At 39.9% G+C, this 12,895-nt stretch overlaps 1 protein-coding gene across 3 annotated transcripts in view; it reads left to right on the top strand.

Annotated features, from left to right (window-relative positions):
* Window positions 1–12,895, top strand: part of tbc1d32 (TBC1 domain family, member 32) — a 104,174-nt gene that overhangs the window by 5,745 nt on the left and 85,534 nt on the right. For all 3 annotated transcript variants that reach the window (XM_082504913.1, XM_082504912.1, XM_082504914.1), the window contains exons 5-17: window positions 44–115; window positions 552–677; window positions 956–1,034; window positions 1,431–1,534; window positions 1,626–1,687; window positions 1,929–2,073; window positions 2,239–2,298; window positions 3,781–3,874; window positions 4,967–5,104; window positions 6,571–6,660; window positions 8,585–8,733; window positions 9,181–9,308; window positions 9,790–9,991. In XM_082504913.1, coding sequence (XP_082361039.1) covers window positions 44–115; window positions 552–677; window positions 956–1,034; window positions 1,431–1,534; window positions 1,626–1,687; window positions 1,929–2,073; window positions 2,239–2,298; window positions 3,781–3,874; window positions 4,967–5,104; window positions 6,571–6,660; window positions 8,585–8,733; window positions 9,181–9,308; window positions 9,790–9,991 — 1,449 coding nt within the window. The remainder of the gene's footprint in view (window positions 1–43; window positions 116–551; window positions 678–955; window positions 1,035–1,430; window positions 1,535–1,625; window positions 1,688–1,928; window positions 2,074–2,238; window positions 2,299–3,780; window positions 3,875–4,966; window positions 5,105–6,570; window positions 6,661–8,584; window positions 8,734–9,180; window positions 9,309–9,789; window positions 9,992–12,895) is intronic.

Raw genomic sequence — 12,895 nt, forward strand, 5'->3', positions numbered from 1 at the left:
ATGACGCTTTCCCCCCCATTTCCTGTCTTTTTTTCATTCCCAGAGTTATGGATTCTTTAGACAAGAGCAGCTGCAAATTTTGGCTGAAAAGCTTGACTCCAGCAAGCCCAAAGAGGTAAACAACTTAGACATATCTTTTGGTTTTTCTTTAGGTCACTGGAGGATTCTGTAGCACAAATCCATCTTTCCCAGTTAGATGATCAGGTCTCTTCAAAGAGTTGCAGGCAAGAGCGAGAAAAATGTCCCTTTAATCTTTCCGTAGATTTCTAATCAGGGTTTTTTTTCTTTGTCTTAATCTTTTAACTTGACATTATCTTCACATTTATCCATGTTGGAAAAACTGGAGATAGTCTTGTTTAATTTTGCACTTAAACTGATTTTGAATCAGTTTGAGTGAAACGGTCGCTGTTTGTTGGCACAGTTAGCACTTGCAAGTAGGGTTGCAAGTAGACATTGGTTTGTGTAAAGGGTTAACCAGCTAAAAGGTTACGAACCACTCCTCGGCATAATTGGCAGTGTAGTCCAGGTGCTTGATGTGAGTCTGTGTGTAGGTGCGTTGGGAGGCTCTGAAGGTCCTCTGCCGTGCTCCTACATCTGATGTGCTTAGCTGTGAGAGCTGGAGCAGCCTGCGTCTGAACCTCTGCGTAGCTCTGAGCGAGCCGGATCCCGACCTCAGTGTGAGTCCTGAGCAGCCTCATCTGCACACTGCAGTAAAATAAGTAGCATTAATCATTTATTCATTAATAAATAAATCAATAATAACCATGTTGTTGTTATTAACGATTTTATGCTTTATAATTGAACATTGAAAAACCTGTTCCTCATTCCACGGATCCTTAATCTTCTTTCTGTTCTTCTCACTGAATTTTCTTATCATTTAGAACGTAGGTATCATTGATTGGTTATATAAATGGCTGTGAATGTATGTTCACGCGTGTCATCTCACCTCTGTCAGGATAATGCGCTGCGATTCTTTGCTAAAAGCCTCTCATCCTCTCCTCTGAATGTGACACGAGAAATTTACACAAGCCTGGGTAGGTAACTCTCAATGGACCCTTCTGGGTTTTAATGTAGTGTGCTGGACTGTTGTGTTTGAATTAAACAAAGATGTTTTTTAAAAAGTAAAATAAAAAAAAAAGTATATCTTAAAGGGTCACTTGTTTATTTACAGAGCAAATGAAAAGCAGCTTGTTATTCAGTGACACATGGGAAGTAGTTTTGGTTTTATGTTTAGATGGAAGGAGATGTTTGGTTTGTGGATATTATGGGACGAGGTTACTTTCAGGAAATTTCCAAGCAGAAAATGCAACTGTACTAATGTGATCCATGTTACTTACTGTATCTTTGAGTGGTTGTAGCTCACTGCTATACATCCAAAATCCATATTATCTTGTGTGGCTTGTAATAAGAATTTGCCTTTGAATGTGCAGCTAAATCTGTGGAGTCAAGTTTTCTGTCCCATAAGCTGAGCTTTCCAAGTGGCTCAGCTACCATTGACGTTAACAGGCCTGAGATCAGTCGTCTCCTCAAGCAGGTACAGCAACTTTTCTACAAGAGCTTCTTAACTATATCATGTCAAAAATAAAGTGCACACACTGTTTTTCTCTCTGTGTGTCTTGTTTCAGATTCGACTGATGAATGATTTTCAAAAGGAGGTGACTAACTTCTGGATACGTCATCCAGAGAAGTAAGTTGTCTTTATCTTGTTTCTTGATTGTGTGCCCAACCATCACAGACTATCCAGATGCTACTTTTCAAATCTGATGTATAAAAAAAAGAACACTTAGTACGTTTTTAAATGATTCATTTTAAGAGGGTGTGAAATTTGACCCACAAATACATATCACTTAATATACGTAATTATTTATAGAATGATGGAACGGACTGTGAACTTATTTTGTGTTTTTGTTTCTCGACCTTGCTTATAGATACATGGAAGAAGTTATAGAAAACACCTTTTCCCTGCTGTCCTTCCATCACGAACATGGCTCACCAGGAACTGAGAGAGTCCTGGAACCAGTTCACTTACTGGCTTTACTGGATGTAAAAGCCACTTGGTTTAAAAAGTGGATGGTGTGTATGCCCACAGTTTCAGATTTACACAGACTGAATTTTTGTATGAACCGCTGTGTTTGTGTATTGCATTTTAATGTTTTGATCTCCATCCTCTCTTGTTTATATTGCACTCTGTAACGTATATTTTTTCTGGTTTTCTCCTGGCCTCTGCCTCCCTCTCAGCATGGCTACTACAGCAGGGCTGTGATTCTCAGACTCCTGGAGAGAAAATACAAGTCTGTGGTGAGTGGTTTACTCAATAATAAGGATCTTTCACTGCTTTGTACTTCTGAAAGGTCTGAGACAAGAGGGGAGCAAATGAACATCAAAAGGATTAACCCGAGTCAATACTGGATATTTGAGGACAGTACAGATAGATATTATTAGGGATTTTTTTTTTTTAAAGTCAATATCAAGATATTCTCTCTCACATGCTTTCTGTCCATATATATGCATATAGTTGGAGCTAAATTAAAAGGGAATATATTACCATCTGCTAAGCTGTGATACTACTCTCTGTGCTTCAAATGATACTGAGTGCTCTGTAAACACTGCTGGACAAAATATGTCTTTACAACATTTCTAACTGACCCTCACACATTTCTTTGCTTTGTGGTTGAATAAAAGACATTTTTTTTCTGTTGGTGCATATTTGACAACAAAAATCCTGAAATTATTATATCTGTGAGATAGTGGCTGATAGTATCAGGCAAACATTATATTGGCCTGGTTCTTGGGTCATCCAAAAGGCATCAAAACTTGCATCTAAAACAGACATTGTGCTCATGAGAAAGCAAAGCTGTGATTGGACCAGAGGAAACTGGTGAACTGATGAAAATCTTGGTTTTTCCCAAACAAATCCATTTACCTGCAGAGCCCAAGGGTGACCTGTTTCCATATTGAAATGCTGTAGTCAGCCTCCAAAAGTTGATTCTGTTCATCTGGACGTAGCGTTTTCAGTGGGAGAAACGTTTCGCCACTCATCCAAGTGACTTGCTCATTCTCAGCTGACTGCAGGTTTTCCCAATCTTATAAACAGCACATTTGCATAATGACAGAAAATGCTACAGTCAGCATTTTCTGGTTTGGTTTTTGGGCCTTATTGAGAACCTTCTCCTAAATTCTACCTTTACTAAGATGTAAACTTGTTGAAAAGCTAAAGAGATTTTCCAAAAGACTGGCTGTATCTAACTGCTTCTGACACCTCCTATGAAAATGGTCCTGTTTGTGTCATTTTGTGGGGTGCAGGTGTAAATCACAGCCAAACAGTTCAGTGTACTGGTCTTTTAGACAAAAGGGCACAGAACAGGAGTGGCACTTTGACATTCAAGAATTGGTCTTTTTTTTTTAGCTCAAACCTCCCTTTTGACTGTGACTTTAGAAGAGTTACTGTGGAATCGCCGCTGAAACTTTCTCTAAAGAAACTGCCAATATCTTTCTGAAACACTGTAAGCCTAAACTGCTCTTGCATCGCAGGGCATTAAAATTCCCCACAGTGCTTGGATTTAGATTAAAAGCATGGCTTCTAGTCTTAAATCTCTTGATTGGATAAGAGGAGGTTGCACTGAGATTCTGACTGAATTTTTAAGTAATTGTTCAGTTTTTGGCCTGTTTATGACAGTAGTCTACAAATTTGGCAATGCACATTAGCCGTCGTCATTTTATTCAGCTAATTTAACATGCTTAGCATCCGAAGCAACATGCATTATATCTTTTCTTTCACAGGCTGTAGCAGCTCTTCAGCAGTGCATCAAGTACAATGAGTCCTGTGAACGTTTCACAAATGAGACAACTGAGTCAGGGGAGCAGCGGAGCATTGGCAAGTTAAAAAAAAACAACCACTCCCTAATCTCATTATTTCTTCATTAGGTTTGTGTACTCTCTCAGGCATATTCAAATACCAAACTTCACTCTGGGCCTCTCCCTGTGTGCTAAGCATCAGCACATTTGCAGTAATGCTGATTTAATGTGTCTTGTGAAACAAACCAAAAAATAAAACTCTCAGAGTGAACTACTGTGAAAGTCTAATGAGAAAGTAATGCTTCATTTGAAGCCTTTGAGTGTTCGTACCTAGACTTTGCCATCATTTATTCAGCTTCTTTTATGCACAGACATTAAAACATAGGTGGACAGAGGAAAAATGGTGGAAAGGACAAGTTATAACACTGACAAATTGGCATAGCAACACTTCAGGAATACATTACATATTACATGACGCAGTCCAGTTTTGAATGACGTTCTCAACAATGTGTACAAACAAGAGGCAATACTGGAGATTATCGACAGCCCTTTGCATCACCATTAAGTGTTTTTTTTTTCTCAAATTTTAGGAAACATTTTTTAATGAATTCCTTCTAACTTTTTTACGAAATTATCTGTTTGTGTCAAGTATTTGATAAATTAAAAATAACATGATAATTATAGAGTAACATGGACATGGTGCATATCCATTTGCAAAGCTACGTGCTAAAATGGAATAAACCAGAATGAATACAGGTGCAGATGGGGCATAAGGGAATGCAAGTGGAGCCTGTTATCTCCTGTAAGCCAGCTGGCTCCTTGAGACTGAACATTGTGACCTTGTCTTGGATAAGTTGCGATATGCCAGTTCCCTCGCCACTGATATAGTCCTCATAAAAGACATAGTTTTTTTCCGAGCTGTGCCTCTTTTGGCTTTCTGCTCTCTAGAGACACTGCAAGCCTGACACATTTTTTCACCTGTCAGTCTCATTGTAATTCTGAGGCCTTTGATATGAACAGTGTGAAAACTGTGTCCATCTCAGTGCTGCCACATTTTTTTTCCACATTGTTTTCTTCTCTTTTTCTCATTTTAGTTCCTTAAATCATCTGTTACAATATCAGTAATATATTGTAACAATGTATCACTTTGATTTTTCTCTTAATGTTTCAGGTTTGGTACAGAGGAGTGTTTATTCTGGAAAAGAGCTCGAGTATTGCTGCTTTGTTCACTCTCTGTGTGTCCTAGGGAAGCTCATCATCTACACCAATGGAAAAAAGCTCTTTCCCATCAAAATAAGGAAATACAAAGGTTTGATGGTGCAGGATTATGTTACATAACTCAACATGTCGTCTGTTGTATCATCTTGACACTGATCTTGAGAGTTTATTGCCATGTACAGATCGTCATATCTCCTTTAGTAGATGTAATCTTTATAGTGCAGGACTGTGTCTGATCAGCATGTATAATCCTCCCTCGAACAGAGATTTTAGCCCTCCACCCCACTGTAATTACTAATAAAGTTACATAATAGTTACATTTCACTTAGTCAGTTGATTAAAGCAGACTCATCATCTGACTTTCCTGAACTGTAATTGATTTACTAATTAATAACTCCTCTCAGGACATTCGTGTACAGTCAAATCACCCCTGTTGTGTAATTTTATCCAACATAGGTTACACAACTAGGGTGTTGACCAGCAACTCATGGATAATGACCACATCTTCAAGTGTTGACCTGGATACCCTATCTGTGTGTTATAGTTTATCACCTCCTAAAGCTTTCACTGCAGTTTTTTTAAAAACATGTACTATGACATTTTAAAATCTAAGTGCGGTATTCTACCAGGATTTTTTATTTTTGTATTTTTGTGAGAGCACCACTGACGCCAGGTGTTCACATATGTAGCTGTCTGGAGTCTGGAGTTCAGTATAACTTCAATTCACTGTCCTGCCACACAGTCGCAGTCTGTTCTGCCTTCAGATTTTTAGCAGTATATTCAGTGTTTAGTGTTTTCAGTTTAACATTTTCTTGTTATAGTTATAGTTTTATTTAATATAATGTATATATAGTTATACCATGGCGCTTTATGTACTCATGCTACGACTATACAACACTATAATAATAATGAGAAACCAAGCAATAAATTGATTCCTTATGAGGAAGAATTCGGTGAATGTGGGGAAACAAGAGAATCTCTTTTTTAAGAGTTCTTCAGGTTGTCTCACAGGTTACAGGGGGAGACAAAGATGTAGAGAGAAGAGATGAACATAGAAAGAAAGGACACAGTGTTTGAACTGTAGACCATCTGCACCTATAGGATGGTACTGGGAGATGAATCATTCAAGGTTAATGGCATGAAACAGATGCACAGTGAGAAAAGGAGAGATCTGAATATCTTTTTCTTAGTTTTCTTAAATGTTTTTAATTTTCTTTTTTTTTTTCAGAACAAAGTCCTACTCCCAAATATTTTCTTTTATTTAAAGTTTTAGAAAAGCAGAAGCTCTCTTTATTGTAGTACGTGCAACCAGGAACTGTTGGTGATATTTAGGCTTGTAATGAAATGTCATATTAAGACACTTTTAAAAGTCTGTGGATACTAAAACCCACTGTGCACATAATATGTTAAGTGAACTACACACAAGGGGCTGATCCTTGTCTCTAAGGTTACCTTAACTTTTGATATGGACTATTTCCTTACCCACCTAATATTTTTAGTCGCTGTCTAGACACGGTGACTATCAACTGATTGATTGATTTATTATGTCTATTTCAGATCCTGTTACCCTGACAGACCTCGTTGTCATCCTGCTTAACATAATGTATAAACACCCTAGACCTCTGGACAGGGATTCCTCACACACAGGTAGGGCATGCATACGCACACGCGGGTATATAGTAGAATTTCAGCTTCCTTATTGGTCTCTGTTCAGATAGGAGAATTTCAAATCAACTGCTGAGGTAGGTTAGTGACCCAACGTATGAGATGGAAAAAACTCCTCGGGCCATATCTTTTATCTCTTAACCTTGTACTGAGTCGTGTAGTACTTAATTTGTCTCCTTGAAGACTTTATTGCCCCATTCATTCTCATGAATTACGTTAGAGAAATGTTGGTCCAGTGATCAATGTTGTTCCCCACCTTGACTTTGTCAGAGGGTAATCTCCTTTGGCTGAGACAGAGAGTCATGCTGACTAAGACAGATATTTATATTAATATTTTACCTGCTGTCTGATGCAGATCACATGAAGCATTCTTGAGATTGTATTTTGAGCAGCAATATGATACAGCACAGTGCACTCTGCGACAGATTTAGTCTCGAATGGAGGGTAAGATGTTTGAATTTAAAGCCCCATTAGGCTAAGTTTCCAGCTATAACACAAACATGACTTGTAAATCTTCACTTTTGTAATTTTCTCTTGTTACACAACATTGAACTCTAGTTATACGTGGCTTTTAATAGTCTTAGAGTTATGTGCATGTAGTATTAAAAGCAACAACATTCTTATAAAGATTGGTCCCAGATATTCATTTATGATCCTCACAGACATCATCTGTGTTCTCTGTATCTTTGGGCATGTATTGGCATATATCAGAAATAAAGTGCTTCTCAAAAGCGCTTTACTTGTTCCACAGTTTGTCATGTTAGAGCCTTAGTCCAAAATGGATTCAATTAATTTTTCACCTCAAAATCCTACACATAGTACTCCTTAATGACAAAGTGAAAAAGTTTGCTTAGAGTTCTTTTGTTTATTAAAAATATAATAACAAGAATATACCACGTATTTAAGTATCCACAGTCTTTGCTCGTCACTTTGTTAAAGCGCCTATGGCAGCAGTTACAGCCTGAAGTCTCTTTGGGTATGATGCTACAAGCTTGGCACATCTATTTTTTTTGCAGTTGCTCCCATTCTTCTTACCACAACCTCTCAAGCTCCATCTGGCTGGTTGCATTAGTACACAGCCATTTCACAATAGTTCGCTCAAGGACATTCACACAGTGGTCCAGAAACCACTCCTTTGTTATCTTGTCGTCCTGCTGGAAAATGAACCTTAGACCCAGTCTGTGTTCAGAGCCTTTTGGAGTACGTTATCATTAACTACGTCTGAACTTTTCTTCGTTCATCTTTCCCAGTTCCTGCTAACAAAAAACATCCACACCACCATGCTTCAGTGTAGGGATGTTATTGGCCAGGTGATGAGTGGCACCTGGTTTCCTCTAGACATGGCGCTTAGCATTCAGGCCAAAAACTTTTGTTTCATCAGACCAGATAATTTAGTTTCTCCGGGTCTGAGAGTCCTCCAGGTGCATTTTGGGAAAAAACTCCAGGTTGGGTGTCATGTGTCTTTTACTGACTGGCTACTGTCTGGCTACTATATAGGCCTGGTGGACTGCTGTAGAAATAGTTGTTCTCTTGTAAGGTTCTTCTCTCTCCATAGAGGAATGCTGAAACTGTGTCTGTTTGAGGTGAAACATGAATTTAAGCCATTGTGGAATAAGGCTGTGATATGAGAAAAAGTCGGTGGATATATGCATATCTCAAAATAGTGGAAATACAAGTTCATTGGCCACTTTGTTAGGTACAACTTGCTAGTATTGGCTTGAATCATCTTACTGACATGAAAGCAGCACAAAATGGTCATTGATTGCATATTTAGGTGATCTAAAAGTGTAAACCTAGTGGGCAGATATAATCCTAGTGGGTATTAATGTAATTAGATGATTTCATATGCATTTAATTCAGCTAATTAATGTCGTTAAATGCATATTAATTCATTTACTTTCGGTAGGTTCAGACGTCCTGTCGCCCAGCACCCTTGTGATGGAGGTGCTTTGGATGCTATGTGAACAGACAGAATGCGCTACAGAGTGTCTCTATCAGACTCCAGTTATAGAGAAGCTACTAACTCCTGTTATAGCGCTGCTCAATGGACAGAAGGTCACAAGCATACCTACACACACACACACACACACACACACACACACACACACACACACACACACACACACACACACACCATTTGCAGATTACAAAAAAGGTTTTTGATTCATACAGTTTCAAGTGTAAAGTGTCCAACCATGACTTTCTACTCATAGTAAATAAGCATGTAAACTACTTTCCTTTTACATTTTTAGTGCAATAATTTTCAAATGGAGACTCCTCATCTTAAGAGTAACATAGCTGTCCTCTGCGTAAGGACTTGTCATCGTTCAGCCTTCCAGAAAATGGAATTACAGAGGCTTTGGTTATGAAATGTAGTAGTTTTTTCTTCAGTTCCATTATTGTGAAAGATAAATGTGTTATTTCAGTGTTGAGTATCTGTTCAGGTGCCAATTTTTCTGAAGCAGTTGGTAATTTTGTGTGTTTATTTTCTGTGCTTTGCAGGCTGAGTTAAAGTCTCCTGCAGCAACCCTGAGTCTCATTGCAGATATTCTGGCTCGTATTGCAAACACAGACAGAGGATTAGCGCTCTTCTTATTTGAGAAGAATCTCGTCGCAGCCCACAGTGAGAGGTGAGATGTTGTGATTAAATTCGCAGCGTCGTTTTGTCGTTCTTGATAGTAATGAATAAATTACATTTTCCTAACTTAGCTGGAAGATTTTAATACAGAGTTAAATTTGCATAGCAAATCCTGCTTATTCTGCACCGAGAGCAGATTGGAACATGAGGCTGCTGCTGGTTTGTGAGCAGCTGGGGTTATATTATACTGCGTTATATTCTGTTGCCTGACAATGACTAGTCTGCACTGTAGTTTCCTTCAGTCTGTCCAGAAACACATTCTATTGTTGTGAATGACCAAGAATGTATTTACCAACCACCTATGGCTTCACTTCTGTATGCTAGCTCATTAAAAATGTGAGTGTATGAAAGTGCTTTGGAGACCTCCAGTGTAGGCATGTAAAGCCACAAGTTGAAATTGCTATACTTACAATCTAAAAATCTCATGTTGTGGCTCTATAATAAACATTGTCTTTTTTCACCCTCGTCTGCAGAACCTTTGCTGCTCATATCATCATACAGTTCACCCAGAGGCTGCTCGACAAGGAATTGCCATCGTTGTGTGAATCTGATATGCCCCATTCATTATGTGGAGCCTTTATTTTAGTTTGTCGGCAGATGTACAACACCTGCGAGGGTCTGCAGGTTCTACGACCCTACGGCCTGCACAAAGCTTTAGCTGCTGCGTGGAAAAAGGTACATGTAACTAATTTGTGCTATTTGCAGAGACTTTATTATTTGACGTGGAGCTATTATAGATTCAAAGATTCAGGATTCAAGATTCAAAGTGTCTATTGTCATGTGTTCAAAGAAAAAAATGCATTTCTTTGTGCAATGAAATTCTTTCTTTGCTGTCCACCCACAGATGCTGATTAATATATACAATAGAAATAGAACAGACAAAATACAAATAGTACAAATAAATAAATGAAGACAGAAAAGGAGACAAAATATTGAAGTGTGAAACAGAGATGTGTGCAAAAGAGCTATAGCTTAATAATTAATACAGGTTAATTATTATTACTGTTCAAAAATAGTTCAGCTGTTCAAGAGTCTGACAGCAGTGGGGAAGAAGGAGTTGTTGAGTCGGGATGTTCTGGATTTCACACTTCTAAACCTTCGTCCCGATGGCAGAAGTGTGAACAGTCCGTGTTGGGGGTGTGTGGGGTCTTTGAGGATGGAGGCAGCTCTCCTCTGGACTCTGTGATGGTAGATGCTCTGCAGAGAGGGCAGCAGAATCCTGATGATCTTCTCTGCAGTTGTTATTACTCTCTGCAGGAGTTTGCTGCAGTGATGCAGCTGGTCAGTGTGCTCTCCACAATGCAGCTGTAGAACTTGCTGAGGATCGTGGCCGACATACCAAATTTCCTCAGCCTCCTCAGGAAATACAGCTGCTGCTGCGCCTTCTTAACCAGCTGTGAGGTTTTCAGTGTCCAGGTGAGGTCCTCAGAGATGTAGACGCCCAGGTATCTAAAGCTGCTCACCCTCTCCACTTCAAGGCCCCGGATAAACTGCGGCTGGTGAGGCCTCCTCTTCTTCCTCGTGTCCACTATCATCTCCTTTGTCTTGTCAGTGGTGAGGGTGAGGTTGTTGTCCTCACACCATGACACCAGACCGGCCACCTCTCTCCTGTAAGCCGCTTTGTCCCCTCCAGTGATGCGACCGATCACTGCAGTGTCGTCTGCGAACTTCAAAATAATGTTATCTTTGTTGGAGGTGACACAGTCGTGGGCGTACAGGGTCTAGAGGATGGAACTGAGGACGCAACCTTGTGGAACTCCTGCGTTTGTAATAATGCTGACTGAAGTCCTGTTGCCGATCCTGACGGATTGGGCCCTGCCAGTCAAAATGTCCAGTAGCTAGTCACGTAGGGTGGGGTGTAGGCCGAGTGTTGCCAGCTTGCGAGTGAGTTTGTGTGGGATGACAGTATTGAAGGAGGAGGTATAATCAACAAAAAGTACCCTGATGTATGAGTATTTGTTTTCCAGATGGGAGAGGGAATAGTGAAGGGCAGCAATGATGGCGTCTGACGTAGACCTATTGGGCCGGCGGGCATACTGCAGGGGATCCAGAGTGTCTGTGATGTTGCTCTGGATGTAGGCCAGCACCACTCTCTCAAAACACTTTTCGATGATTGGAGTGAGTGCAACTGGTCTATAGTCATTCAGGCAGGTGGCTGGGCTTGTCTTGGGGAGAGGGATGATGGTTGTGGTCTTGAAGCATGTGAGGACAGTGTTCTGGTTGAGGGAGAGGTAAGAACCTCCGCCAGCTCATTGGCACATGCTTAAAGGGCCCGTCCCGGGATGTTGTCTGGTCCTGCTGCCTTACGGGGGTCGATCCTCCTCGGGGTTTTGTGCACCTGGTCTATTGAGACCACTGACGGGGGTGGGGGTTGGGTGGTCTGGGGGTTCTGGCAGGTCCTGGTGATCTGGGGGGTCTAGAGGGTCTGGGAGGTCTTGAAGCGGGTGTAGAATGTATTGAGATCATCCAGCAGACCGCCTACAGAGCTGATGGTGCTGGTGCTGGTGGTGGCCCTATACTCTGTGATGTGCTGCAGGCGTTGCTACATCAGGACTTGCCATCCAGCTTCTCTCTGTACTGCCTCTTAGCCACTGTGATGGCTTTCCTCAGTCCATACTTCGCAGCTTTGTACTCCATCTCATTTCCTGATCTAAATGCGAGAGACCGAGTACGCAGCATGTGCCATACCCGACTGTTGATCCAGATCTATATATTATTATAGAATAATATATGTAAGATTACAGTAGTGGATGCTCATATTATGGGCAACCAGTCAGAAGAATGTAGGATTAAAAGGAGGATGAATAGCTCTGTAGAGCTGTAGGGGTGCACCAAGGCCCAGTATAAGACAAATGAGGATTAATTTGAACTTTGAATCATGTGAAACTTTTCTGCCCAAACACAAAACCATGTGTGCTTGGAAATAAACCAAACTCTACACCAGCTTTTCTTTAATAAATCTTGCTTTGGTAAAGGGAACAGTTTATAAACACAGTGCAGTGGGGTTTTTTGGATCACAAATAATACAGCAGTGCTTTACTGTATGGAAAGTGCACTCAAGAATTTCACATCCTGCTGTTTTGCTGACTTGAAACAGTTTAAAGAAATCCATTTTATTTCATCAAACATGTTATTATTATCTCTTTTATAAGAGAGACTTGACCCAGGTAGCAGATAAGCTACATATCATAAATGCAACACATAAAACATTATACAAATACCCACAACAAAAAACAGTAGTGTTGTATAAGGAAACCAATCACGTCTTCACCACAATGATACTTCCCTCAAAGTTAACAATAGATGTCGATTTTTTTCATTTCCAAGATGTGATTTAAGAAAATGCTGTTTTCCCAGATATGTTACTTTTAGAGTATAACTGTAAATATAACAAATCCAGGAGACATTTGCTTGACTAACTGAGCCATGACTGGATAAGAGATGATGGCCCAACTCAGTTTCTGAATCTTTTATCTAAATATGTAAAGGAGGGGTGTCTGTATGTAATGATCAGATCCCTGGCTAGAATATGTATGCTGTATTTCATTTACTTGATGAATGCCACGTTCTCGCTTTATT

This window comes from Aulonocara stuartgranti, assembly GCF_965226115.1.
Source record: "Aulonocara stuartgranti genome assembly, chromosome: 15".
In the NCBI taxonomy this organism is placed as follows: domain Eukaryota; kingdom Metazoa; phylum Chordata; class Actinopteri; order Cichliformes; family Cichlidae; genus Aulonocara; species Aulonocara stuartgranti.